General features: G+C 40.0%; 2 protein-coding genes across 3 annotated transcripts; both read left to right on the forward strand.

The window, feature by feature from the left end:
* The first annotated feature begins 395 nt into the window (after positions 1-395).
* Positions 396-23,112, forward strand: LOC107762997 (uncharacterized). Its single transcript, XM_075227782.1, has 10 exons — positions 396-698; positions 804-852; positions 9,373-9,479; positions 10,353-10,398; positions 11,325-11,459; positions 11,585-11,674; positions 11,788-11,919; positions 12,026-12,109; positions 12,228-12,292; positions 22,395-23,112. Exons 1-10 carry the CDS (start codon positions 586-588, stop codon positions 22,579-22,581), a joined length of 1,008 nt encoding a protein of 335 aa, XP_075083883.1. The 5' UTR covers positions 396-585; the 3' UTR covers positions 22,582-23,112.
* On the forward strand, positions 12,303-17,186 carry LOC107762998 (uncharacterized). 2 transcript variants are annotated; one of them, XM_075227781.1, is made up of 4 exons: positions 12,303-15,468; positions 15,572-16,266; positions 16,354-16,472; positions 16,559-17,186. In XM_075227781.1, exons 2-4 carry the CDS (start codon positions 15,882-15,884, stop codon positions 16,973-16,975), a joined length of 921 nt encoding a protein of 306 aa, XP_075083882.1. In that variant the 5' UTR covers positions 12,303-15,468; positions 15,572-15,881; the 3' UTR covers positions 16,976-17,186. The 2 variants fall into 2 exon arrangements, with proteins under 2 accessions (XP_075083882.1, XP_016436890.2); XM_016581404.2 differs by lacking the exons at positions 16,354-16,472; positions 16,559-17,186 and having other exon boundaries at positions 15,572-16,033.
* Positions 23,113-24,131: the final 1,019 nt, after the last annotated feature.

The raw sequence follows: 24,131 nt of genomic DNA on the forward strand, positions 1-24,131 counted from the left end.
GAAGTTCTTCTATCTTTCAAATGCAACTTCAAAAATTCGATTAAGTAGTTCAATCTATTAAATGCAACTTCAAATTTGAATCTTAAGTTCTAAAACATAAACTTGTTCTTCGAATTTCAACAATCCAATACACGATTCAATGCCCAAATCTACTCCAAATGAGCTCAAATTTGAAACATAACTTTCTATGATCATGAAGAAAAAACCTCAATTATTAAATTATCAAAACAATAAATTTAACAAATTTATTTTGCAATAAGAAGAAAAAAAAATCCTAAATATAAGGAAGAAGAAAAAAAATGCATGTATATGAAGTTACCCAAAAATTGGGAATCAGTTATTTTTAGAAACAAAATATGTACATATTAAATGGGTGACACAAAAGTGGGTGCCACATCAAATTTTTACCTAAATTAAGCCCCAAACATAACCCTTTGCTCATAAGTCACCCCCCCCCCCCCACACACACACAAAATAAAAGCCCCTCAAAAAGAAAAGGAAAAAACCCTGTAAACCTTGTTGACCTGGGTCACTTTTACACAATCTGTTAACCTTTGTTATTCATTCAATTGGTCGATAAGAAAAATGGGAGTAATATGGACAATTCTGGAGTTACTACTGATCTCAGCTATCTTTCTTGCATTTGGATTAGCTGCTGCGATTGCATTTGAATCACTCAGAAGAAGATTCAATCACACGTATGTTTATGTTTATAATAACCCCCTTTTAACCAAAATATCAAAATCCTTTTTTTGCTTTTAAGTTATTGTTGTATTGAATTCAATTTTGATTTCACTTTGCAGTCACGTCGAAGCTCCTCCCGTCTTTGAAGATCCAAATTCATTGAAACCGGTACTTACAAACCCACCTCCAAAACCTTTTTTTTTCTTCCAGAAAAATAAAAAAGAGTATATCTTTATTCAATTGTTTGAATTATTTTAAAAAATAAAGAAAAAAAGATTGTATCTTTAGTTTGGTTATTACCACTGGAATGAAATAGGCCCGAATGGAGCGTAATTGTTGCAGTAGGTTCATATAGCAGAGGCGGATCCAAGATTTGAAGTTTGTGGTTTTGCGATGTCTCCGAATGTACTAATCATTTGAGTTAATGGGGTCGGAATTTAGTATTTGTACTTATTTAGTTGAGGTCCGAGCCAAAGCTATTGAATTCGGCTGAACGTGTAGTGGTAGCTCTAATGGTCCCTTTCGTATAGTCAATGAGAACTAGTTTGAAATTGAGGCATAGTTGATAGATTTATTGACTAGGTGTAATCTTCACCTAATAAAAAAAAAGATTTATTGACTAGGTGTAATCTTCACCTAATAAAAAAAAAGATTTATTGACTAGGTGTATTAAGTGGATGCTGTTACAGTGTTACTAATTTGAATTGAGTCAGTTGGTATACAGTTGGAAAGAAGGACAAAAAACAAAGTGTGATTTTCCCCAAAATGCTGATAGCCTATTTTATTTTATTTTTTGGTGTAAAAGATAACTTCATTAATTAAAAGTTGCGTACAGTGGGTTGGTGCTCATGCACCATAGTACATATTGTGACATTAGTTACATTATCAGATAGACACGAGGTTTCGTCCCTAAATCTAACTTGTTGACGATCCTCGTTACCGTTAGCAGCTGTTGATCTAGCTAGTGGCAAAACGGATGTTTCATCAGCATCTGTAGCTACTTGATTAATAACAAAACATTGTTGGCTATTGTGATAGACTGCTTCCCGTGTATCTGGGAAGGGTACAAAACGTTGAGTTGGGATTCCAAGTTGGTCTGCCTGCAGCTGACTTGACACAAAAAGGGGTGGTTCAACAAAAACTTGCAGCGTAGCATCATCTTGCATCCTACTTCCTAATTTCGCAAGTTGGTCTGCTACTCCATTTTGTTCCTTGTACGCATGTCAAATTACTGTATCATGTAGCATCCTGAGGAGGTGCCTGCAATCAGAAATTAGATTAGTGTATTTAGAGTTATCCGTATCCAAAAGTGTAATTACCTCATGTGCATCAGTTTCCACTTCCAGTGATAGTAATTGCATGTGTATGGCTAGACTTACCCCTCGTATGAGGGCCTGCAGCTCTGCTGTGATACAATGAACATGTGGGACAGGGCCAGCAAAGCCCACCATCCAGTCGCCTAAGTGATTCCTAATCACCCCCCCGATGCCATCTGTATCAGTTTTAGGAGATGTTGCCCCATCCGTATTTAATTTGTAATAGTTTGGTTTTGGAGGTATCCATCTAAGATTGATTCGAACCCTTTTTGGTTGTGTGGGTTGCGATGCAGCCATATATGCAAACTCAATTGATTGATGTAAAACTAACTTAGGACTAGGTTTTAGTGCTTTGTGATCATAGATATTCTGATTACGAGTGATCCAGATATTCCATCGACTCAACGGCATAAATGTGCGTGTGTTCAATTTATGAGGGAGTTGGAGTCTAAGTGAATGAGATTATGTAGCCAAAGATTTGGGCAATCCATGGTTGAGAGGTTACGAATGTAACCATAGATTCCTAGAGTAAGCCAATATTGTTTAGCATTAATGCAAGTTAGGAATATGTGATTTATAGTTTCGTGTGCATCCAGACAGATAGGGCAAGTTGCAACTGATGAGATGCCAATATAATTGAGGTAGTGTCTTGTTGGAAGTTTATTGTGTTGTAATAGCCAAATGAAAGTTTTGATTTTTGGTTGGATTGGCAGAGTCCAAATCCATTTGAAAAGATTGGACGCATTTGGAAGATATGGATCATTATTAGCTAGTGCCTTATATATAGTTTGGACAGTAAACCGTCCGCTGTTTGTAAGCGCCCAAAAGTGTTGGTCTGGTTGTTGTGTATAGACAGAACAATATTGTTTATTGCAATCCTTTTTAATATCCTGAGGAATATCAAACGGGAAGTTGGCCCAATTCCATCCCTGAGGTGTTAGTACCTGAGAGATCTTAAATGTTTGATGAAACTGTGGTAGGGGCCCTACAAGGAGGGATCTCAAAGGCGTCCCGGATTTGATCCATGGGTCAGTCCATAACCTAATATGTTGCCCTGTTCCAATTCGCTACTGGAGACCAAGTTGACAGTGGTTCCAACCTTTCAGAATATTGCGCCAAGTTAATGAGTGGTTAGTGACTGATGTTAGTGGAAGGTATTTATTTAAAAGAGTCTTAGCCCAAAGAGATTGAGGCGTGTGAAAAATCCGCCATGCCAGGCTTGTTAGCAAAGCGTAATTCTTAGTTCTAAGATTTTGGATATTCAATCCGCCCCTTTCTGTAGTAGTGGTAATTTGCTTCCATTTGATAAGATGTAATTTTTTCCGAGTAGTAGTGGTGCCTCAGAAAGTTTCTTTGGTAACGCTCCATTTTGTTGATGATGTTTGTTGGAATATGGATGTATTGCATGACATGGTTGGGGAGAGTATTGAGTGTAGATTTTATGAGTGTAATTCTTCCCGCCATAGTCAAGAATTTGGTTTTCCAGCTAGCTAGCCGATTTTTAAAGTTGTCTAGTAGGAATTGAAAGTCACTCATTTTGGGGCGAGAGTGAAATATGGGAAAGCCCAAATATTTTCCAAAAGAGTTCCCTTCTTTTATTGAGAAAGATTGTAGAACAAAGTTTTTATTTGCTTCAGAGCAATTTTTCGAAAAAAATATCTTTGATGTGGAAATTAATCTTTTGGCCTGATTGGTTATTAAAAAGATTAATGACATCAATGATTGCATGACAACTCTTTGTAGTGATTTTAGAAAGCAGTATGATGTCATCTGTAAAAAATAGGTGAGAAAGATCATGACCAATTTTTGAAATGCAAATAGGTTGTCATTGGAGAAGATCTATTGAAGTGTGAATAAGACGCGAGAACATTTCCATACACATTATGAAGATGTAAGGTGATAATGGGTCCCCTTGGCGAATGCCTCTAGATGGGTGAAAATATGAAGTACGGGTTCCATTAATGAGTATGGAAGTAGATGTAGTAGTAATGCAGGACATGATTAGTTGAATTATTGAAGAAGGAAGGTTAAAGTAAAGAAGAGTTTTCCTGATGAAAGACCATTCGAGACGATCAAAGGCCTTTTCAAGATCTAATTTTAAAAGCATGTTGCTGGTTTTGCCTTTCATATTTTTGATAATGAGATAGTATTTCCTGAACTATTATAGTGTTATCCGAAGCCCTCTTTCCTTGTTGGAAGCTAGTTTGTGTTGGCCCAATTATTTTTGAAATAACAGGCTTAAGTCTATTAACAATAATTTTTGTGATGAGTTTATAGATAGTGTTACACAAGCTAATAGGCCTGAATTGCTGGATGGTATGCGCATTCTTGACTTTGGGAATCAGGCAAAGATAGGTGCGATTAAGGTCCAGAGGGATGACCTTATCGAGGAATATTTGGTGACAGAAACGTCGGACCTTGGGCCCAACTTCGTGCCAGTATTTTTGGTTGAAATAACGGTGTAGGCCATCTGGGCCAGGAGCTTTATAAGGTTGAAAACCATGAAGAGCACGAGTGATTTCTAAGTCAGTAAGAGGTTCATCCAGTAAATGGAAGTTGTCATGACTGATTATGGAGGAATGAGCCCGTTGAAAAACATTGGCAGATTGTGTATGTTCCGTTGCAAATAAATTTTGATAATAATCCAAAATTTGTTTATGGATCTCAATTGGGTTAAAGCACCAGTTTTCTACTGTGTCTTTTAGAGCAGTTATCCTATTTTTCCTTCGGCGTTGAATGGTCGACATATGAAAAAATTTAGTGTTAGCGTCGCCATCATTTAGCCAAGCTACTCGAGATTTTAGTTTCCAAAAGTCTTCTTCTAAGCGAAGAATGTTATCATAGTCTTGGGTTAATTGGGACTCTAGATTTTGAAGGAAGGTACTGGTAGGATAGTGAATAGAGGATTGTATGCCTGAGAGTCTAGCCAAAAGTTTGCGCTTACGATTGAAGATATTAGCAAAAGTGTGTTTATTCCAGTGAAGAACTACCTCTTTGAATAAATTAGTGGTACTAATGAGATCCGAATTGTTTGCCCAGACCTGATGAACTAAGTGTTGAAACTCTGGGTGTGATGTCCATATCGTCTCAAAACGAAATATATTTTTTTTAAAAAGGTGCCTAGACTCCAAAGTGAGTAAAAGAGGGCAGTGATCTGAATATGTTCTAGGCAGATGTTGCACTGTTGCCTCAGGGTAGAGATTTAACCAATCATAATTTGCTAGAATACGATCTAGCCGTTCTAAAATTGTATGGCCATGACGGCGTTTATTAGTCCATGTATAACGGCTACCCCGAAAACCTAAATCCAACAAGTTGCAATAGTTAATACAGTTAGCAAAGTTATCTGCCCTATTATTATTAAAAGGGCGACCACCAAATTTTTCATGCGATCGTAGTATTTCGTTAAAATCTCCCCCTAATAACCATGGACCTTGAACATTTGTATCATGGAAATGCATTAAATTATCCCAAAGAGTATTCCGAACTTGATATGTATTACTAGCATAAATTGCAGATAATAACCATTTAGGTGTGGAGGGACATACCTGAACGAGGCAGTGGATTTCCTGTTCTAACATCCTTAGATCTTCCACATTAATTAGAGCCTCCTGCCATAGTACTACTAGACCTCCTATTAGTCCATTAGCGGACACCTACGACATGTTAGTGAAGTGGAAGTCATTGCGAAGTATTGAGTGATCCTGCATGTGGGTTTCTAGAAGTATAGCTAGTACTGACCTATGAATGTCTAGCAAGGACCGGAAGTGACGCCTAAATTCAGCATTGTGGGAACCTCTACAATTCCAGATTATAAAATTCATGTTGGAAGGAGATGTGGTAACCTGATTAGTTGGAACTGGAGTTTGTGGATTGACAGCCTGCATAGCCATCTGCTCCTGATCCAGTATTGGCGGAATCTCCCGAAGTGTTGGAATTATGACCATGGCATATTTCCCTACTTCGCGATTCGTCGTCATACAGAAATTTAGACTGCATGTGACTAACTCTGGCAGGCATTTGAGTATGAACTTTTTTTCGTACTGCTCTTTGAGGTTGTAGAGATGGATACCCTTTAACCATAGAAACTCTGTGCGTGTTTCCCTCATCTCCGTTAGGATCTCCACTAGCTCCTGATTTGTTTGTGTGTCGAGTGCGTTGGGAGATGGAGATAGAGGTAGAGTCTATGGAGGGGTGGTCTGTGGATTCAGTGGGTCGTATAGACTTGATGATGTCGAATAAGGGGAGAGTGGGTTGAATGCATTGATTGGTTGAAACCATGGGGCATAGATTTGACCCCAGTGATGGGGAGGATAGAAAGGGAGTAGGTTCATGTTGGGGTTCACATGAGGAGTTGGAGGGTGCATGGGGTAGGACCAGTGTGGTTGGTGTAAAGTGGATGCTTGGTGATCGAGTAGTAGAGGTGTCTGGGTCGTGTACCATTGGGATTGGGCATAATCTTCCATGCCGAACCTCATTCCCTCTGTTACAATCTCGGCGAGATGTGTTGGATTTTGGACTAGAAGGACCACTTCCTGGTTGTTGAGCTCTAGTGTGAAGATCAGTGCATAGCCCTGAAGGCCCATCTCCAGCCATGATTGGAGTGGCTGGTCCATTGATTGAGGTTGGGAGGTGTAAATTAGTGGTGTTGTTGGATGAGGAAATTGTGGACCTTGCATGGTCAGACGGGGTAGATGGAAGAATTGATTGTTGCGTTGAATTGATTCCCTGAAGTATGTGTTGCTGTGGATGCTTGGGAATGTTGGACGTTGCATGTTTGGGTGGGGATGGCTGGACTGTAGCAGAAACTGATATAGAAGTAGACTGTGTATTATTCGGTTGAGGACTGGTAGTAGGAGGCTTAGTTAGGGGTGTTGAGATAATTGAAGGATTCGTATTTTGTATAGTGGGAGAGGCAGATTTGGTAGTGGCATGATCATCATGAAGATTATCACATGGTGTTGAATGATTATGTTTCATCGGAAGTGAAGAAGTATTTGATTGAATAGGTTCATAGGCTACTGTAGCATGCAAACTACTGTGATTCATGCTGAGTTGTGATGGAGAAGGTGAGTGAGCGTGGTTGGCGGTGATTTAGGTGTCATTGGGTGATAGGGCTATGTGTATGACTGTAGTAGTGTGTGAGGTGTTAGTATTACGTGGTTTAGGGGTGTGCATTGGCGCGTGTAGGCTACAGTTGGGAACTAGGTTTTGTGGAACCACAACACTTTTATCAGAGCTAGTGTAGAGAAGATTATTATTGGTGGGTTTGGTTTGTGGAATAGCCCATGTAGAGGTCCGATTTTGCATTTCTACCGTGGGGTCTGGCTTAGTAGAATTATCAGACAGTGTGATAGGCTTGGGAGATGGGCAAGTAGTTTTTGGGCTTATAGGGACTGGATCATTGGAGTCCATGTTAATATCCATATCCTATAGGGCTAGGAATTTATTAGCGAGGTTATTGTTATTAGTGGGCTTTTCCGAGTTAGTAGAGTTAGAGCAGTGTAATTGGGCCTGTACCTGCCCATTAGGTTTAGAGAACTTACCTGGCGTAGCTGGTTGCGTCTGTGCCGCCGCCTCCATTGCTAATTTTGTGTTATCTCGTGCATGATTGAATGGGCGTGAATTAGATCTTTTGGGAAAGGTTACAGTTTTCCATTCCATTTCCGGAGTTATGGAAGGAATGTTGGACAAAGATGAAGAAGGCAGTATGTTCGTAGGCATAGTAGAAGGTGTGGGTGTTGTGAGAAAGGTGCAATTCCTAGGAGCATGACCAAAACGGCCGCATTTGGTACAAAGAAGATTCAGGCCTTCATACAGTAGTGTTTGCTTGTGGTGGCCAATATGTATGTGTGTTTTGAGTGGTTTTTCTAGTGGTACCTCTATACAAATGCATGCGTTCCGTCCCCTTGTAGTAGTGGTTGTACAAGTATCAACCTTTAACAGTTGTCCCAATTTAGATCCTACTCTTTGTAAGATTTCTAAATCATAGAACTCGATAGTAAGTTCAGGTAGACGCACCCATATAGCTGAGTATGTAAGTTGTGTGTTGGGGGCGATGAACTTGGGCTCCCATTTTCGTACTGAAAGAAAATGATTTAAGACAAACCAGGGGCCTCCGTGAAGGGCTTTATGCATGTTTTCTTCTTTTTGGAATTTGATTTGGAAAAATTCAGAGCCTAGATCAATTAGAGGAATCTGCTCAGTAGGCTGCCATAAGGAGATGAGCTTATTTTTTAGTAGTTGATGTCCCATTTTCTTCCCAAAGACTTTAACAATTACCGAAAATTTCCACGGAGTGTAGAGTCTTGATTTATCGCCCGTAGTTAAGGGTATGAAAATCTCTTCATCTGTATCAGGAGTAGTACTTTCGTCAGTTAGATCAAGTGCGTTTTGTAGAGGAACTTGAGTATCAGTGATGTTTGCAGCAGATGTGTTTGAAATCAGTGTTTGGAGGAAAATCTTGTGTGGGTCCAGTGGTGAAGGGTCATCAATTTGCATGGTGCCTATATCTGGTGGTTCGTTAGGATAATTTGATGTGACATTATTAGGGGTGGGGGCAGTCATTGGAGAAATTGGTGCATTAATGATTGAGTGTTAAGGTTGTTGGAATTAAAGGAATGGTATTAGTTGGAAGGTGGATGTGTAACATTTGAGCTGTGAAATATAAAGGAGAACGTTCTAGTGGATATCTTCTTTTTTTTTCTCTTGAAATTGTGGGATTTAGAAGCTATCTTTTTTGTTCCTGAGCTAGTGGAATCTCGTGTCCGCGGCAATGAATTGATCTGTCAAATTCGAAGCATCTTTCAGGTGTAAAGTTTGTTGATCTGCAGTCTGATCTGATTAACTGCTTAACTTTGAGTATCAGAGTTGTAATGATTATATAATTGTAATTAGATATTGCATGGATAGAGATATGACATAGGCGATTAACTAAGAATGACAAGGGTGATTTAAGTAGATATGAAATAGAAGTGAAGGGGAATGGTTTGGAAGATCAAGCTTATGTTCCGAAGTAGATGAAGTAGATATGACAAAGTTGATTGACTAGTGTTCATAAGCAATGTGTTAATTAGGTATGTGAATTTTCTCTTTTATAAGGAATGTTGACTTCCCTATATTGTTGGCCATACCCATTCGCTATCCGGTATATTTGGATTGGTTCCACAAATGCTTCAATATTTGAATTTGATTCTTTAGAGCTTTTCATTAGATGGCGAACTGAAACCATCTTTAGCCGTTGTTCATATTTTCTCCTTCTTAATCTCAGAGCTATTTACTAGCTTGAAACTGCATGGTGTGAAGTGCTGTTTAGGCTTCAGAAGTTGTTGTTTTTATTTTCCGTTGTTAACCTTGTAAGCATATAATTCAGGTTCCTTGTCCTCATATATTCGACCCTGCTGAGAAATACATATCCTTGATCATACCTGCATACAATGAGGAGCACAGGCTTCCTGGAGCCCTTGATGAAACTCTGAAGTAAGTGAACCCGAGCTTCTCTTGTATCTCTTCTGTTACTTTTCTCCCCGTGATGCAGCTTTGATGCTTTTCTGCTGATAGTTACGACGAGTATAATTCTCCTGCTGTCTTCTGAGTTCTGGACTAATTTATAACTCTTGGAGGCTCAAGTTAATAAGCTGACCGTGTGGTTTATAATTTTAATTGCTCCTACCATGCATTTATCGCTCTTCTAGGTTCTGTTCTAAGAAGTCTATTGATGTATCAATTGAAGTCTAATGATATGATCAGTCTTGACGGGATGACGGGATGGTGCTGTGCTTTCTGCACACTGCATATGTTAATGCTGCAAATATTTGTGTTTATAGCTCATTGTGACCGCTGCGGCTAAGACTTTTACAGCTTTGGTCAAGCATGTGAACAAGCTACTTGGTCTTTGTTATCTTGTTGAATAGAAAGCCATCCTCTGGAGTCTGGTCTTAATTTTCTGTGGTTACTGGGGCACAAAGCTGCATTGTCAAAATCATATTTGACCATTTATTTTTGTTAGAAGCTCTGGTTATGGAATAACTGGACGTGGTCACTTCATTTGTTGATTTTTGTTTGGTGGGCGTGGATTATTTGGAGGTGGTAAAGGACAGGATTTACGTTTAAAGACTAATATATTGAACCTGTCATTTCATATACTATGTGGTTGCATGTTTCAAATGTAAAAGATTATCTATTGAAGTCCATGTATAACATCTGTCAGAAAATTAAAGGGGCTGAACAAGCAAAGTATTCTTTTGTGAATTCTGATAGTATTTTTGCACACCCATGTGTTACATTAATTGAGAACTTCACTTAAATCAAGGCATTGAGGAGCATAAAAAATTGTGTGTTTGAAATTTGCAGTTATCTTCAACAACGTGCGGCCAAGGACAACATATTTACATATGAGGTATGAGTCAAGATGTAATAAGTTTTCATTTCTTTAGTTTGATTCATCAAAAACTAATACCCCTACTACTGCTCCCGCATTTCTAAGAAAAAAAGAGAATCTCTTAAAGTCCTAAAATCTCTTGAGGAAGCTGACTAGAGAAAGATAAATGTGTCAGCTAAGAATATGCAAGAATACAGCCTGGTTCACATAGACTTTATGATTTTTATTTTTATTTTTCAAGGCTGATCTTCCACGTATAATATCTGATGATTCTGATGAATTTTGGGGTGCTGATATTTATTGTGTGAAACTATCCTGGTGGTATTGATATTTTCAATCTAGAATAGTTATGTTGCTATTACTTGGGTTTGCTACATTTTTCCAATTTTCTTATTTTCCCTGGAGTATATAAGATTCTATTGTTGCAGTTCTTTAGATTTAGATTTTCTAAACAAACTGACAGTGTGTTTCTGATGCCCTTTTTAATTTGGGTGAAGCGGCGAAAAAATACACAGCTGGAGACATAATGGTTTAAAAATGCACAGGCAGAGAACACAATGATTATAATAAATGATTTAATAATTATAAGTTTCCTGCTACTGGAAACAAATGTTTGTTCATACTGAGAAGTGATATGTGTCAGTGCTGAAACCCAGTTCTGTTGGTATCAAGCAATTCAAGTTTTATTGGTCCTATTTGCGAGTAGGAATGCTCTTAGAGACAAGACTATAAAAGTTGAAATACAGATAAATATTCCACCATAAGCGCAAGTGCGCAACATTAAATGTATAAAGACACTGCCAAATGCACAAATTTTGGAAATCAGAACATTGAAAACTTTTGGTTTTCCTTTGAGAATCCCCCACTATTTCTGTTGTTTACTTGGGGTAATGTCGTGAGATATTTACGCCATTCTACATTTTTAATGATTGATGCTTGAATAGGTAATTATTATTGATGATGGGAGTTCCGATGGAACAAAAGGAGTGGCTTTTGACTTTGTGAAGAGACACTCTGTAGACAATGTGCGAGTCATCCTTTTGGGGAAGAACCATGGAAAAGGGGAAGCTATAAGAAAAGTGAGTCTAATCTTATCAACTGATAAACTAATTCAACAAGTTCTCTGTGTTTTCTGTTTTTATGCATTTTTACTCGGTGGCAATTGATTAAATCATTTGCTTCTGCGAAAGCATTGTAAAAACAGGGGATGCTTCACTCACGTGGTGAACTGCTTTTAATGCTTGATGCTGATGGCGCAACCAAAGTAGATGACTTGGAAAAGCTTGAAAACCAGGTTTTTGGCCTGCCATTGCTGATTCCTTGCATCTATAAGTGCATTATTCAAAAAGAAGTTTAGTGGAAAGAGTAGCTAGATTTCTTTGTAGTGTCTAATTGTTTTCCTGCCAGATTCATGCAGTTGCTAAAAAGGGAAACCAGTATGAAGATTCTGCTGGTAAAGATTCAACTATAAGAATATCAGATGTTCCCGCAGCTGCATTTGGTTCACGTGCTCACCTCGAGGAGAAGGCTCTAGCTACAGTTTAGTTTTGACTGCTCTAATTTGTTGTGTATATTTTGAATTGTCCCTCATAGTTCTATGTATATTCGCACCTTCTCATGGTTTGAATTCTGTGCCATGTTACAGAGAAAATGGTACCGTAATTTCTTAATGAAAGGTTTTCATATTGTGGTTCTCTTGGCTGCTGGTGGTGGAGTTCGTGATACTCAGGTAATCTTGTACTCTACAGAGTAGGTCAAACCTCTCATCTAGATTGAGTTCTTGTTTAAAAGCCTCCAACTAAGATCTTTTAACATCATCTTGATTGAAAATGCTGGATTTATTGCAGTGTGGATTCAAGATGTTTACCAGAGCTGCTGCCAGAAAACTTTTTCTAAATATCCGTTTGAAAAGGTATATTTCTTCAAGTGCCTCCTCTTCCCAATCACAATGTTTAACAGGAGCTATATTTAGGCAGATTAATTCATTTGTCCTATGTCTACATAGGATTTTTTAGGAGCATTCTGAGCATTTCAGAAGCTGGTGTATAATTTGCCATGTTACTTCTTGTAGCCTTTTCCTTGGAGTCTGTAATCTTGAAGTGTAACTTTTACTGGTAGAATCAAGTTCAACCTAATCGTACATTTTATTTCAAGGCTGTTCCAATGAACTTAGACAGAAGTCTGTTTGGTCATTTATTGGCCCCTCTACAAAACCATTGAATGTGGACCCATGCATTTGATCTCCTATGCGTTTATGGGGCTTGTCCGTCTTTTTCAAAAAGTTTTTTTGTCCACAGATTTTATTTAGTCTCTCAATTTTTGGTCTTTTCTCTTAATTGATTTACCATCCTTTCTGAGAAGAATCTGGAAGGACCATATGGTAGTTAGAGTGTAGTTGTTGAGAATATGGAAAATCGCGTAAGAGGTAGATTGACTGGGAAATCCAAGTCAATTATCGTCCCTTCCCTTTGTTTCTTGAACGCCCTATGTTTAGATTAATCTCTCAAGCTCGTCAACGGAGCTTGAAACCTTGGACCTCATTCATAAAGAGAGAGCTCCACAACAACAACAACAATGACCCAGTAAAATCCCACTAGTGGGGTCTGGGGAGGGTAGTGTGTACGCAGACCTTACCCCTACCCCGAGGAGTAGAGAGGCTGTTTCCAAAAGACTCTCGGCTCAAGAAGACGGAAAGAAAAAAAAAGAAAAAAGACAATATCAGTACCACCAACAGATACCATAAGAAAAAATTAACAACATTATGAAAGCCAGAAAATAGGTGCAGAGCAAAAGCGGTAACCATTAAATAGAGTCGACTCTATGAAAAACGAAAAAGTAGTAAGACACAACATTGCCACTAGCTGTCTCAGACAAAAACCCTACCAAACTAGCGTAACAAATGTACGAACTAAGGAAAGACCCAACTACTTCCTAACCTACAACCCTAATACTCGACCTCCACAACTCCCTATCAAGGGCCATGTCCTCGAAAATCTGAAGCCTCGTCATGTCCTGCCTGATTACCTCTCCCCAATACTTCTTAGGCCGCCCTCTACCTCTTCTCGAACCTTCCAAGGCCAGCCGCTCCCACCTCCTTACCGGAGCGTTTGGGCTTCTCCTCTGAACGTGCCCGAACCATCTAAGCCCCACTTCCCGCATCTTGTTATCAATGGGAGCCACGCCCAGTGTTGTAAATAGCGAGCGCTACGTCGCTAATAGCGTGTGGCGAAGCGGCGCGAGGCAGCAGCGCTATTTTGGTCTGTTGCGGTGCGATTCTGAAAAAGCGTACGCCTCTGCCTGTGTAGCGAGAGGCGCTGCGAGGCGAGAGGCGTAGCGTAGCGACGCTATTTGGAGAAAAAGAAGAAAAAGGCAGCGACCTTGTAAAATACAAATATTAGGGCTTGGGTTTTAACTTCTTCTCCTTCAGCGAATACAACTAAGCAACTTCAAAAATTAGGCCTTGGGATTCATCTTCTCCATAATCAAACATCAGCACAGTAAACCAGGTATGTTACTTTCTTCTCCTTTCTTCTTCTTCTTCTTCTTCTTCTTCTTCGACTTCGACAGTCGACATTTGGATTCGACCATTGCTGTCATCTTCTTTTTCTTTTTCTTTTTCTTTTTCTTCTTCTTTCTTCAGTTCAGCGATCTCCTTCTTCTCCTTTCTTCTTCTTCTTCTTCTTCTTCTTCTTCTTCGACTTCGACAATCGACACTTCGATTTTTCTTTTTCTTTTTCTTCTTCTTTCTTCTTTCTTCTTTCTTCAGTTCAGCGATCAACTCCTTCTTTCTTCCTTCCTTCTTCTTCTTCTTCTTGGTGCTCTGTTTTTCGAGCAGAGGCAGAGCATAGCAGGGGCTCTTTCTTTCTTTCTTCCCTTCCTCTTTCTTCTTCTCTTATTTTTTTTTTTGGTTTGTTTTTCGACAGGAGAGGCAGTAGCAGTAGTCTCTTTTTAGGCTCTGTTTTTTTTTTGCTATGTTTTTTCAATTATAAACTTCTTATAGAGTAGAATTAATTGCATACTGACGTGATAATTTTTTTCTATAAAACAGCATTGAAATGGCGTCATCCGATAGTAATAAACGAAATGATATAGCTTGGAATTATGCTATAAAAGGCTCATCAAGATCCGCAATTAAATGTGTATTTTGTGAAAAAACATATCATGGTGGAATAACTCGTCACAAGCAACATTTGATAGGTGGATTTAAAAATGTAGTACAATGTCCTCTTTGTCCGCCCGAGGTTAGGGAGGAAGTAAAAGCATTTGTTGATAAGAAAAATGTGACAAAAACTCAAATGAATTATGAAGCATCGGTGAATCTAATTGATGAAGATGATGAAATGGATGAAGATGATCAAATGGGACCTCTCCCCCAAAAAACTCAAAAGATATCTTCTAATAGTTCTAGTGGGTCATCCACGGCACGTACTGTGACAAAAGGTCCTCTCAATCTTTATTTCTCGGCAAAACAACAAGAAAAGGGAAAAGATGATTCTAGTTCAGGTTTAGAAGCCAAGAAGATTTTGAGGGATCGGCCCGTAAGTGCCTTTGCAGCATGGATGTACGATGCAGGGCTTCCTTTCAACTGTGTTAACTACAAAACTTTTGATAAATTCATTGAGGCCGTAGGACAATATGGCCCAGGAATGAAGCTTCCTAGCTATCATGAAGTTAGAGTAACTCATCTTAAAAAAGAGGTGAAAAAGATAGACAAAATTATTGAGGAGCATAAAGTGGAATGGAACAAGTTTGGATGTTCCATTATGATGGATAAATGGACAGTGCGGAATGGGAAAATGATCATAAATGTGTTGGTGAACTCTCCAAAAGGGAGCGTTTTTCTTGAATCTTACGATGCTAGCAACTCTTCTACGGATGGAAGCAAAATGTACAGCTTGTTTAGAAAGACTATTGATAAAATTGGAAAGGAAAATGTTGTACAAGTTGTTACCGATAATGCTAGTGAGAATGTTAGTGCGGGTAAGATGATGGAAGCTATGTATCCAAACATTTATTGGACTCCATGTGCTGCCCATTGTATCAACTTGATGTTTGGTGACATATTCAAGGAAAACCCATATGCTTCAGGTAACTTTAATATAGTTATCTTTAAAGCTATAACTTTATTTATAGTTTTATATTTATGTCCTATTAAGTATTAACTATAAAATTGTTATTGTTACTTTTATAGTTTTCACTAAGGCCGTCAAGATATATTCTTACATCAGTCAGAGGCCGTTGTTGTTGAATTTGATGAGGAAATTCACAAATGAAAGAAATTTGGTGAGACCGGCCAAGACTAGATTTGCAACGGCTTTCTTAACTTTGCATAGTTTTTACTTGCAAAAGAAAAACTTGAGAAAGCTAATGAATGGAAAGATAATAGATATGCAAAGGAAGCTGCGGGGAAAGAAGTTGCCAAAGTTCTTATTTCTCCATCATTCTGGAATGACGTTGTTCGGACTCTTAAAGTTGGTGGTCCTTTGATTAGGGTGCTTCGTATGGTGGATGGGGAGAGAAAACCACCAATGGGCTATCTTTATGAAGCTATGGATAGAGCCAAAGAGACTATTGAAGCGTCATTTGAGGGAGATGTTAGGAAGTATGAGAAAGTTTTTGAGATTATTGATAGCAGGTGGTCGAATCAATTCCATCGACCTTTGCATGCAGCAGGCCATCTTCTGAACCCAGGATTATTTTACAAGAACACTAGAAATGACACTTTGGATTCAGAGGTTTGGGTTGGATACCATCAATGTCTTGAGAAGTTGGTCCCTGATTCAGCGATGGTAGATCAAATAGGGGAGGAGTTTGGTAGGTACTCACAAGCAGATGGCCTTTTTGGTTTACAGGCGGCCATTAGAGCCAGAGACATAAGGTCGCCAGGTAACTAACTTTAATATAGATATCCTTATAGCTTTAATTTAATTTATTTGATTTATACTTATTAACTTTTAAAATATTTTTCTATAGTTGAATGGTGGATGCAATTTGGACATCAAACTCCAAACTTGCAAAAGTTTGCCATCAAAATACTAAGCCTAACTTGTAGTGCATCCGGATGCGAGAGAAATTGGAGCGTATTTGAGCATGTAAGAAACAGACTTATTATATTAAAATATTCTATATTGTAATAATAATAAGTATCTATTAATTAATCTAAACAATTTATGCGCAGATTCACTCCAAGAAAAGGAATAGGCTTGAGTTATCGCGTCTCAATGATCTAGTGTATATTAAATACAATAGAACATTGAGGCGACGTTACGAAGCTCGCGATACCATTGATCCAATTTTGTTGGATAACATTGACGAGGCAAATGAATGGTTAACTGGAGCCCCACAAAATCATGAAGAAGAACAGGTATATGTAGGAGATGATCTTGATTGGGGTACTGTTTCTATGGCGGCTGGAGTTGAGGAGAATATCTATGGTCTTAGAGGAAGTTCTTCAAGTTCAAATTACAGGGGAAAAAGAGTAGCAAGTTCAAGCCGGTCCTTAAATGATGAAGACTCCGAGGATGAAGAAGATGATAGCCAATATAATGCTAACATTCATGAAGTTCTAGAATTTGAAAATCTTGAAGAAGAATAGATGTTGCGTGTTTTACACTTTAGACTTTAGTTTATGAATTTACTATGACTATCTGTTGAGTTTAACTTTTGAATTGATATATTTATTAATATATATAATATTTTATGTTTTTGTATAAATTGTCGCTTCACATCAAAAAGGCGAGCGCTTCGCTGCACGCCTCTCGCCTCAGTGAAGCGGACCCTCGTCGCTATTTGCCGCCGCACGCTATCCAAAATACTGCTCTAGCTTGATTCCCAGTAACCAAACTGTTAAAGCAGATCCATCCTAGTGTGCCCGCACATCCACCTCAACATCTTCATCTCTGCTACTTTCATCTTCTGGATATGTGAGTTCTTAACAGGCCAACACTCAGCCCCATACATCATGACCGGTCTAATCACCGCTCTATAAAACTTACCTTTGAGTATCAGTGGCACTCTCGTGTCACACAAGACTCCAGATGCTAACCTCCACTTCATCCACCCCACTCCAATACGGTGTGTGACATTCTCGTCGATCTCCCCTCCCCCTTGGATAACCGACCCAAGGTACTTGAAACTGCCTCTATTCGGGATGACCTGTGATTCAAGCCTCACATCCACCTCCACTTCCCTCGACTCAGCGCTGAACTTGCACTCCAGGTATTCCGTCTTTGTCCTGCTCAACTTGAAACCCTTAGACTCAAGAGCCTGTCTCCAGACCTCCAGCCTCTCGTTAACACCGGCTCGCGACTCATCAATCAGAACTATGTCATCAGCGAATAACATACACCATGGCACCTCCCCTTGAATATGATGTGTTAACGCGTCCATCACCAGGGCAAATAAGAACGGGCTGAGCGCAGAACCTTGGTGCAATCCCATAACAACCGGAAAATGCTCAGAGTCGCCTCCTACTGTCCTAACCCGAGTCTTAGCCCCATCGTACATGTCCTTAATCGCCCTAATGTAGGCAACCAGCACACCTTTAGCCTCCAGGCATCTCTAGAGATCTTCTCTAGGAACCTTGTCATACGCTTTCTCCAGATCAATAAACACCATGTGCAGATCCTTCTTCCTCTCCCTATACTGTTACACCAGTCTCCTAATAAGGTGTATAGCTTCCGTAGTAGAACGACCCGGCATGAAACCAAACTGGTTGTCGGATATAGACACCGACCTCCTCACCCTTGCTTCAACCACCCTCTCCCAAACTTTCATGGTATGGCTCAGTAATTTGATACCCCTATAATTGTTACAACTCTGGATATCACCTTTGTTCTTATACAACAGAACCACCGTACTCCAGCTCCACTCATCTGGCATCCTCTTCGTCCTAAAAATAACATTAAACATCCCCGTCAGCCACTCCAAGTTTGCTCTACCCACACACTTCCAAAATTCAATCGGAATTTCGTCCGGCCCGCTCACTCTGCCCCTGCTCATCTTACGCATAGCTCCCACGACCTCCTCAACCTTGATGCGCCTGCAGTACCCAAAGTCACGGTGACTCTCGGGATGCTCCAGTTCACCTAGCACAATATCTCGATCCCCTTCTTCATTAAGAAGTTTATGAAAGTAAGTGCCATCTCCTCTTAATCTGGGCATCTTCCATCAAGACTCTACCATCTTCGTCCTTGATTTTTTGGAAAAAGAGAGCTCCAGTTCTCTCTAATTCTTTGGAAAATAATCTGCTTCCCTATTCTCAACAGTATTCTTGTTTATGGGCTGTTCAGAATCTTGAACATTGGTACATTGACGAGTAAGTCTATAGAGTTGGCGAAGATTCTCCAGAAGAAGAAAAGTCTATAGAGTTGGCGAAGATTCTCCAGAAGAAGAAGGTCAATATAACTTGTGTTCAGGAGACTAGGTGGGTAGGATCGAAGGCGAAAGATGCGGACGGGTATAAGCTGTGGTGCTCTGGAATCAGGAAGGGTAAGAATGGAGTGGGTATTTTGGTAGATAGGGAACTTAGAGAGTCGGTGGTAGAGGTTAGGCAGGTGAATGATAGATTAATGGCTATCAAGTTAGTGGTTGGAGAGTGTAACCTAAATGTCGTTAGCGCTTACGCATTGCAAACGGGCTTGGATGAGGAGGTTAAAAGGCGCTTCTGGGAGGGGTTAGATGAGATTGTGCGTAGTATTCCGCCTGCTGATAGGTTATTTATAAGAGGGGATTTCAATGGACATATCGGGCCGACTGCTGGTGGCTATGGCGAGGTGCATGGCGGCTTCGGTTTTGGGGATAGGAACGGAGGAGGAACTCGCTATTGGATTTCCCTAAGGCATTTGAACTAGTGATTGCGAACTCTAGTTTCCCGAAGAGGGAGAAGCATTTGGTTACTTTCCAAAGTACGGTGGCAAAGACTCAGATTGATTATCTCCTCCTCAGGAGCTGCGATAGAGGGTTGTGCAAGGATTGCAAGGTTATCCCGGGCGAGACCCTCACGACGCAACATAGGCTCTTGGTGATGTACGTCGGAATCATGATAAGGAAGAAAAAGAGGTCTATTCGAGGACGACCGAGGATCAAGTGGGGAGCCTTGACTAAGGATAAAGCTAAGGAGTTGGAGGGGAGGCTATCAGCTATGAGAGCCTGGAGTAGTAGTGGGGATACGAGCGCTATGTGGACGACGACGGCGAACTGTGTAAGGGAGGAGGCGAGATAGGTGTTAGGGGTTTCGAAGGGTTTCTCTGGCGGGCATAAAGGCGATTGGTGGTAGAATGATGTGGTCCAAGGCAAAGTGGAAGCGAAGAAGGCGGCGTACTTGAAGTTAGTAGGGAGCACGCGAGGAGGAGAGGAGAGCGAATATGGAGAGGTATAAGGTAGCGAGGAAGGAGGCGAAGTTGGCGGTCACGGAGGCAAAGACTGCAGCGTTTGGTCGGCTGTACGAGGAACTGGGGGACAAAGGCGGGGATAAGAAGTTATTTCGGTTGACTAAGGCGAGACAGAGGAAGGCTCGGGATCTGGATCAAGTAAGGTGCATCAAAGACGAGGACGGTAGAGTATTGATGGGGGAGGCTCAGATTAAGCGGAGATGGCAGACTTACTTTCATAGACTTCTAAATGAAGAGGGGGGCCGAGATATTGTGCTAGGTGACTTGGGGCATTCGGAGAGCCACCGAGACTTTAGGTATTGCAGGCGCATTAAGGTTGAGCAGGTCGTGGAGGCTATGCATAAGATGAGTAGGGGTAGAGCAACAGGGCCAGACGAAATTTCGGTAGAATTCTGGAAGTGTGTGGGTAGAGCAGGCTTGGAGTGGCTGACTGGGCTATTTAATGTCATTTTCTGAACGAAGAGGATCCTGGATGAGTGGAGGTGGAGTACGGTGGTACCGTTGTACAGGAACAAAGGTGATATACAGAGTTGTAACAACTATAGGGGTATCAAGTTATTAAGTCACACCATGAAAATTAGGAAAATGGTGATGGAAGTGAGGGTGAGGAGGACGATATCTATATCCGACAATCAATTCGGGTTCATACTGGGTCGTTCGACCACAGAAGCTATCCACCTTATTAGAAGGTTGGTGGAACAATACAGGGATAGGAAGAAGGATCTGCACATAGTGTTTATTGACCTGGAGAAAGCGTATGATAAGGTCCCTAGGGAGGTTCTCTGGAGATGCCTGGAGGTAAAAGGTGTGCCAGTAGCTTACATTAGAGCGATCAAAGACATGTATGACAGAGCTTAGACTCGGGTTAGGACAGTGGGAGGCGACTCAGAGCATTTTCCGGTTGTTATTGGGTTACATCAAGGATCTGCGCGCAACCCGTTCTTATTTGCCCTAGTGATGGACGCACTGACACGACATATTCAAGCGGAGGTTCCATGGTGTATGTTATTCGCTGATGACATAGTTCTGATTGATGAGACGCGAGACGGGCATGGACGTCAGGCTTGGATCACAGGTTATCCCCAAGAGAGGCAATTTCAAGTACCTGGGGTCGGTTATCCAGGAGGACGGGGAGATCGATGAGGACGTCACACACCATATAGGGGTGGGTTGGATGAAATTGAGTTTAGCAGCTGGAGTCCTGTGTGACAAGAAAGTGCCATAGATACTCAGGTAAGTTTTATAGAGCGATGGTTAGACCGGCCATGTTGTATGGGATAAAGTGTTGGCCAGTTAAGAACTCACATATACAGAAGATGAAAGTAGCAGAGATGAGGATGTTGAGGTGGATGTGTGGGCACACTAGAATGGATAAGATTAAGAATGAAGATATTCGGGAGAATGTGGGCGTGGCTCCTATAGTTGACAAGATGCGGCAAGCGAGACTCAGATGGTTTGGCATGTGCGGAGGAGAAACCCTGATACCCCGGTAAGAAGGTGTGAGCGGTTGGTTGGCTTTGACGGGAACGAGAAGAGGTAGAGGGCGACCTAAGAAGTATTGGGGAGAGGTGATCAGGCAGAACATGGTGTAGCTTCAGATTTCCGAGGACGTGGTCCTTGATAGGAAGGTGTGTAGATCGAGCATTAGGGTTGTAGGTTAGGAGATAGTTGAGCATTTTTCTACTTCGTTCCGGGTGTGAGGATAGACTGATAGGGTTAGTCTTAGATTTCTAGTGGTTTATGTTGTGTTCTCACTATTCTCCCGTTTTTCTTTACTGGTTATTATATTGCTTTTCAACTATTTTTTGGTTTCTTATAATGCTTTATTATTTCTATGATTTCTGTTGATGGTACTGATATATTGTCTCTTTCGTCTATTGTTTCTTTCGTCTTTTTCGTTTTCTTGAGCCGAGGGTCTATCGGAAACAACCTCTCTACTCAATGGGGATAGGGGTAAGGTCTGTGTACACACTACCCTCCCCAGACGGGTCTGGGATTTTAATGGGTTGTTGTTGTTGTTGGGTTGTTCAGAATCATCACAAATAGAACTACTTAGTAATGGATGTGATAATTAGATTTGTATTGGGATCTTTTGAGAAATTCTCCTACTTGATGTCTTCATGGACATGAATGGGAGCCTTGAAGCAACGGTAAAGTTATTCCTGTGTGACGTATAGGTCACGGGTTCGAGGTGTGGAAGCAACCACTAATCCTTGTGTTATGGTAGGTTGTCTACATTACACCTCTTGAGGCGCAGCCCTTCCCCGGATCTTGCATGAATACGGGATGCTTTGTACACTGGGCTGCGCTTGATGTCTTCCTGGACATCTTAATGAAGAGAATGCTTTAATGTCCTGATTTTACATTTCAATAGTTTCCCTATATGCAATGCCATTGGGAAATCACATTCTTGAACATTAGTTGCAAAGGGCATATCTCTCTTCATCTCTCTTGAAATTCTTGAAATTTTTGTACACCTAATATTTATCATGTGATGCTGTCTGCTAATCCAAGTATATTTGTGCTTTTGTTTATGTTTCTTTCGCTATCATCTACTATTTTTTATTTTCCTCGCAATCTCTAACTTTGGTTATCAGGGACTTACTAGTGTTCTTTTCCCAGGTGGTGCTTTGATGTTGAGCTAGTCTACTTATGCAAATGGTTTCGGATTCCAATGATTGAGATATCTGTTAATTGGACAGAAATACCTGGATCAAAAGTCAATCTCTTAAGCATCCCAAACATGTTGTGGGAGTTGGCAATCATGTCTTTGGGTTATAGAACTGGCATCTGGAAAATCTACAGCTGAGTCCACTTTATTTTCAGGCAACTCTATTTGGAATAATACTCGACTTGGAGCCTCGTAACACATCTATTGCTTCATAATTTAGAAGTACTTGTTTTAGGACATCTAACCTTTTCTTGCACTACATCATATTATCAGTCGACTGGTAGTAGCTGAGTTTCTTTGAATGAGCATGACTATTGAAGGCTAACCTTTTCCTTTTGCTGGACATAACCTATTATGAGGATCACCTTAACATAGGCAACTTGTACTTCTGCACTGGCAGTGTTTCATGTTTCTGAGTCTCTTATATGAATCTATATACAGAGCTTTAGTGCAGTATTTCTTTTCTTGGTTTGCAAGGGACCCGATTGTCCTCTCTTTTTCTTTCCCCGTCTCTGTTCCTTGGTATTGTTTTGAGTATCCTGTTGGAACTCCAACTTGCTTGGGACTGAGTCGTAGTTGTTGTTGATGTTGGGATAATCCGCTTGTGTTAGTATGTAAGCTATAATGGTGAGTAATACACCTATTAAGTACTACTCGACATATTATTTGACTTCGCAAGGCGCTTTGTTTTGTATTGGTAATTTTTACTCACATTTAAATGACTCCCCAAGTGAAAATAGGATTTATGTGGACTATCTGTACACTTAACTTAGAATGCATATATAAATATTGGACTATCTGTACACTTAGCTTAACGGCTAATATTTGAGATTGGAGGGCGTGTATACGTTAAAGGTCTTGATAAATGGAAATATACACGCACACACACAAAAAGGAGCTAATGAAATTGAAAGATGGAACTTAATCTGTGAAGTTGCATTTTATCTATAGAATTTCTTATCAAATGTCTAACTTTCTAATCATTCTATTAATCTCAAAGTTACTTCATTTACTACTCATTATATATGCAAATCCATGTTATTTGATGTTTGTTACATGTTTACATCAATAAAAATAGTTACATTTCCATCTTACGCGGATTTAATAAAGGCAGTCAAACTCGAGAACTCTTTTCCATTTACATTTTTGTTGATTAATACCAAGATTAGAACAATCCTTCCCCACAGAAATCCAAGCAGATATGGTTTTCTTTTATTGCATGTTACTCAAAAGGCAAGATTCAGGTAGCAGGTTGCTAATCTAAGATGTAGTCAATGGATTTGGAGTTCTAACGAGAGTTGAGTAGTAGGTTCTGTTCTCTTAAAATATATGATTTTAATAGATTTTCAAATGTATATATACAATGTTGGAGCCAAAAGCAGTGGGTTTAGACAACTCACTGGAAGACTACTTTTAGTAGTAGTTATTTTGTTTTTGTTTTTTTGGCTCCAAGCATTCTGTATCCGGAAATTATGGGGAAAAATCAGAAATAGCTAGATTTACAACTGGCAATTGAAAAATAGTCATAGATTCAAAAGTAATTGAAATTTAGCCACTTTTCATGTAAAGATAAAATCTAAACAAAAACATCCGAATTTAAATTTTTTACATATGAGATTCCAACATTGTATTCCACCACACCCTTGAGCGATATGAAAGAAGCCACTATAAGAGAAGCAACCTGATAT

The sequence above is a fragment of the Nicotiana tabacum genome, chromosome 13, assembly GCF_000715075.1.
Source record: "Nicotiana tabacum cultivar K326 chromosome 13, ASM71507v2, whole genome shotgun sequence".
Classification (NCBI taxonomy): Eukaryota; Viridiplantae; Streptophyta; class Magnoliopsida; order Solanales; family Solanaceae; genus Nicotiana; species Nicotiana tabacum.

What these genes read in the sequence shown, in the direction of transcription:
- LOC107762998 (XM_016581404.2), top strand. Translation starts at nt 14,436, where the DNA reads ATGGCGTCATCCGATAGTAATAAACGAAATGATATAGCTTGGAATTAT. An exon ending in GGAAAACCCATATGCTTCAG is followed by an intron (nt 15,469 to 15,571) that starts GTAACTTTAATA and finishes TTACTTTTATAG; the next exon opens with TTTTCACTAAGGCCGTCAAG.
- LOC107762997 (XM_075227782.1), top strand. Translation starts at nt 586, where the DNA reads ATGGGAGTAATATGGACAATTCTGGAGTTACTACTGATCTCAGCTATC. An exon ending in ACAACATATTTACATATGAG is followed by an intron (nt 10,399 to 11,324) that starts GTATGAGTCAAG and finishes ATGCTTGAATAG; the next exon opens with GTAATTATTATTGATGATGG. An exon ending in TGGAAAAGCTTGAAAACCAG is followed by an intron (nt 11,675 to 11,787) that starts GTTTTTGGCCTG and finishes TTTTCCTGCCAG; the next exon opens with ATTCATGCAGTTGCTAAAAA.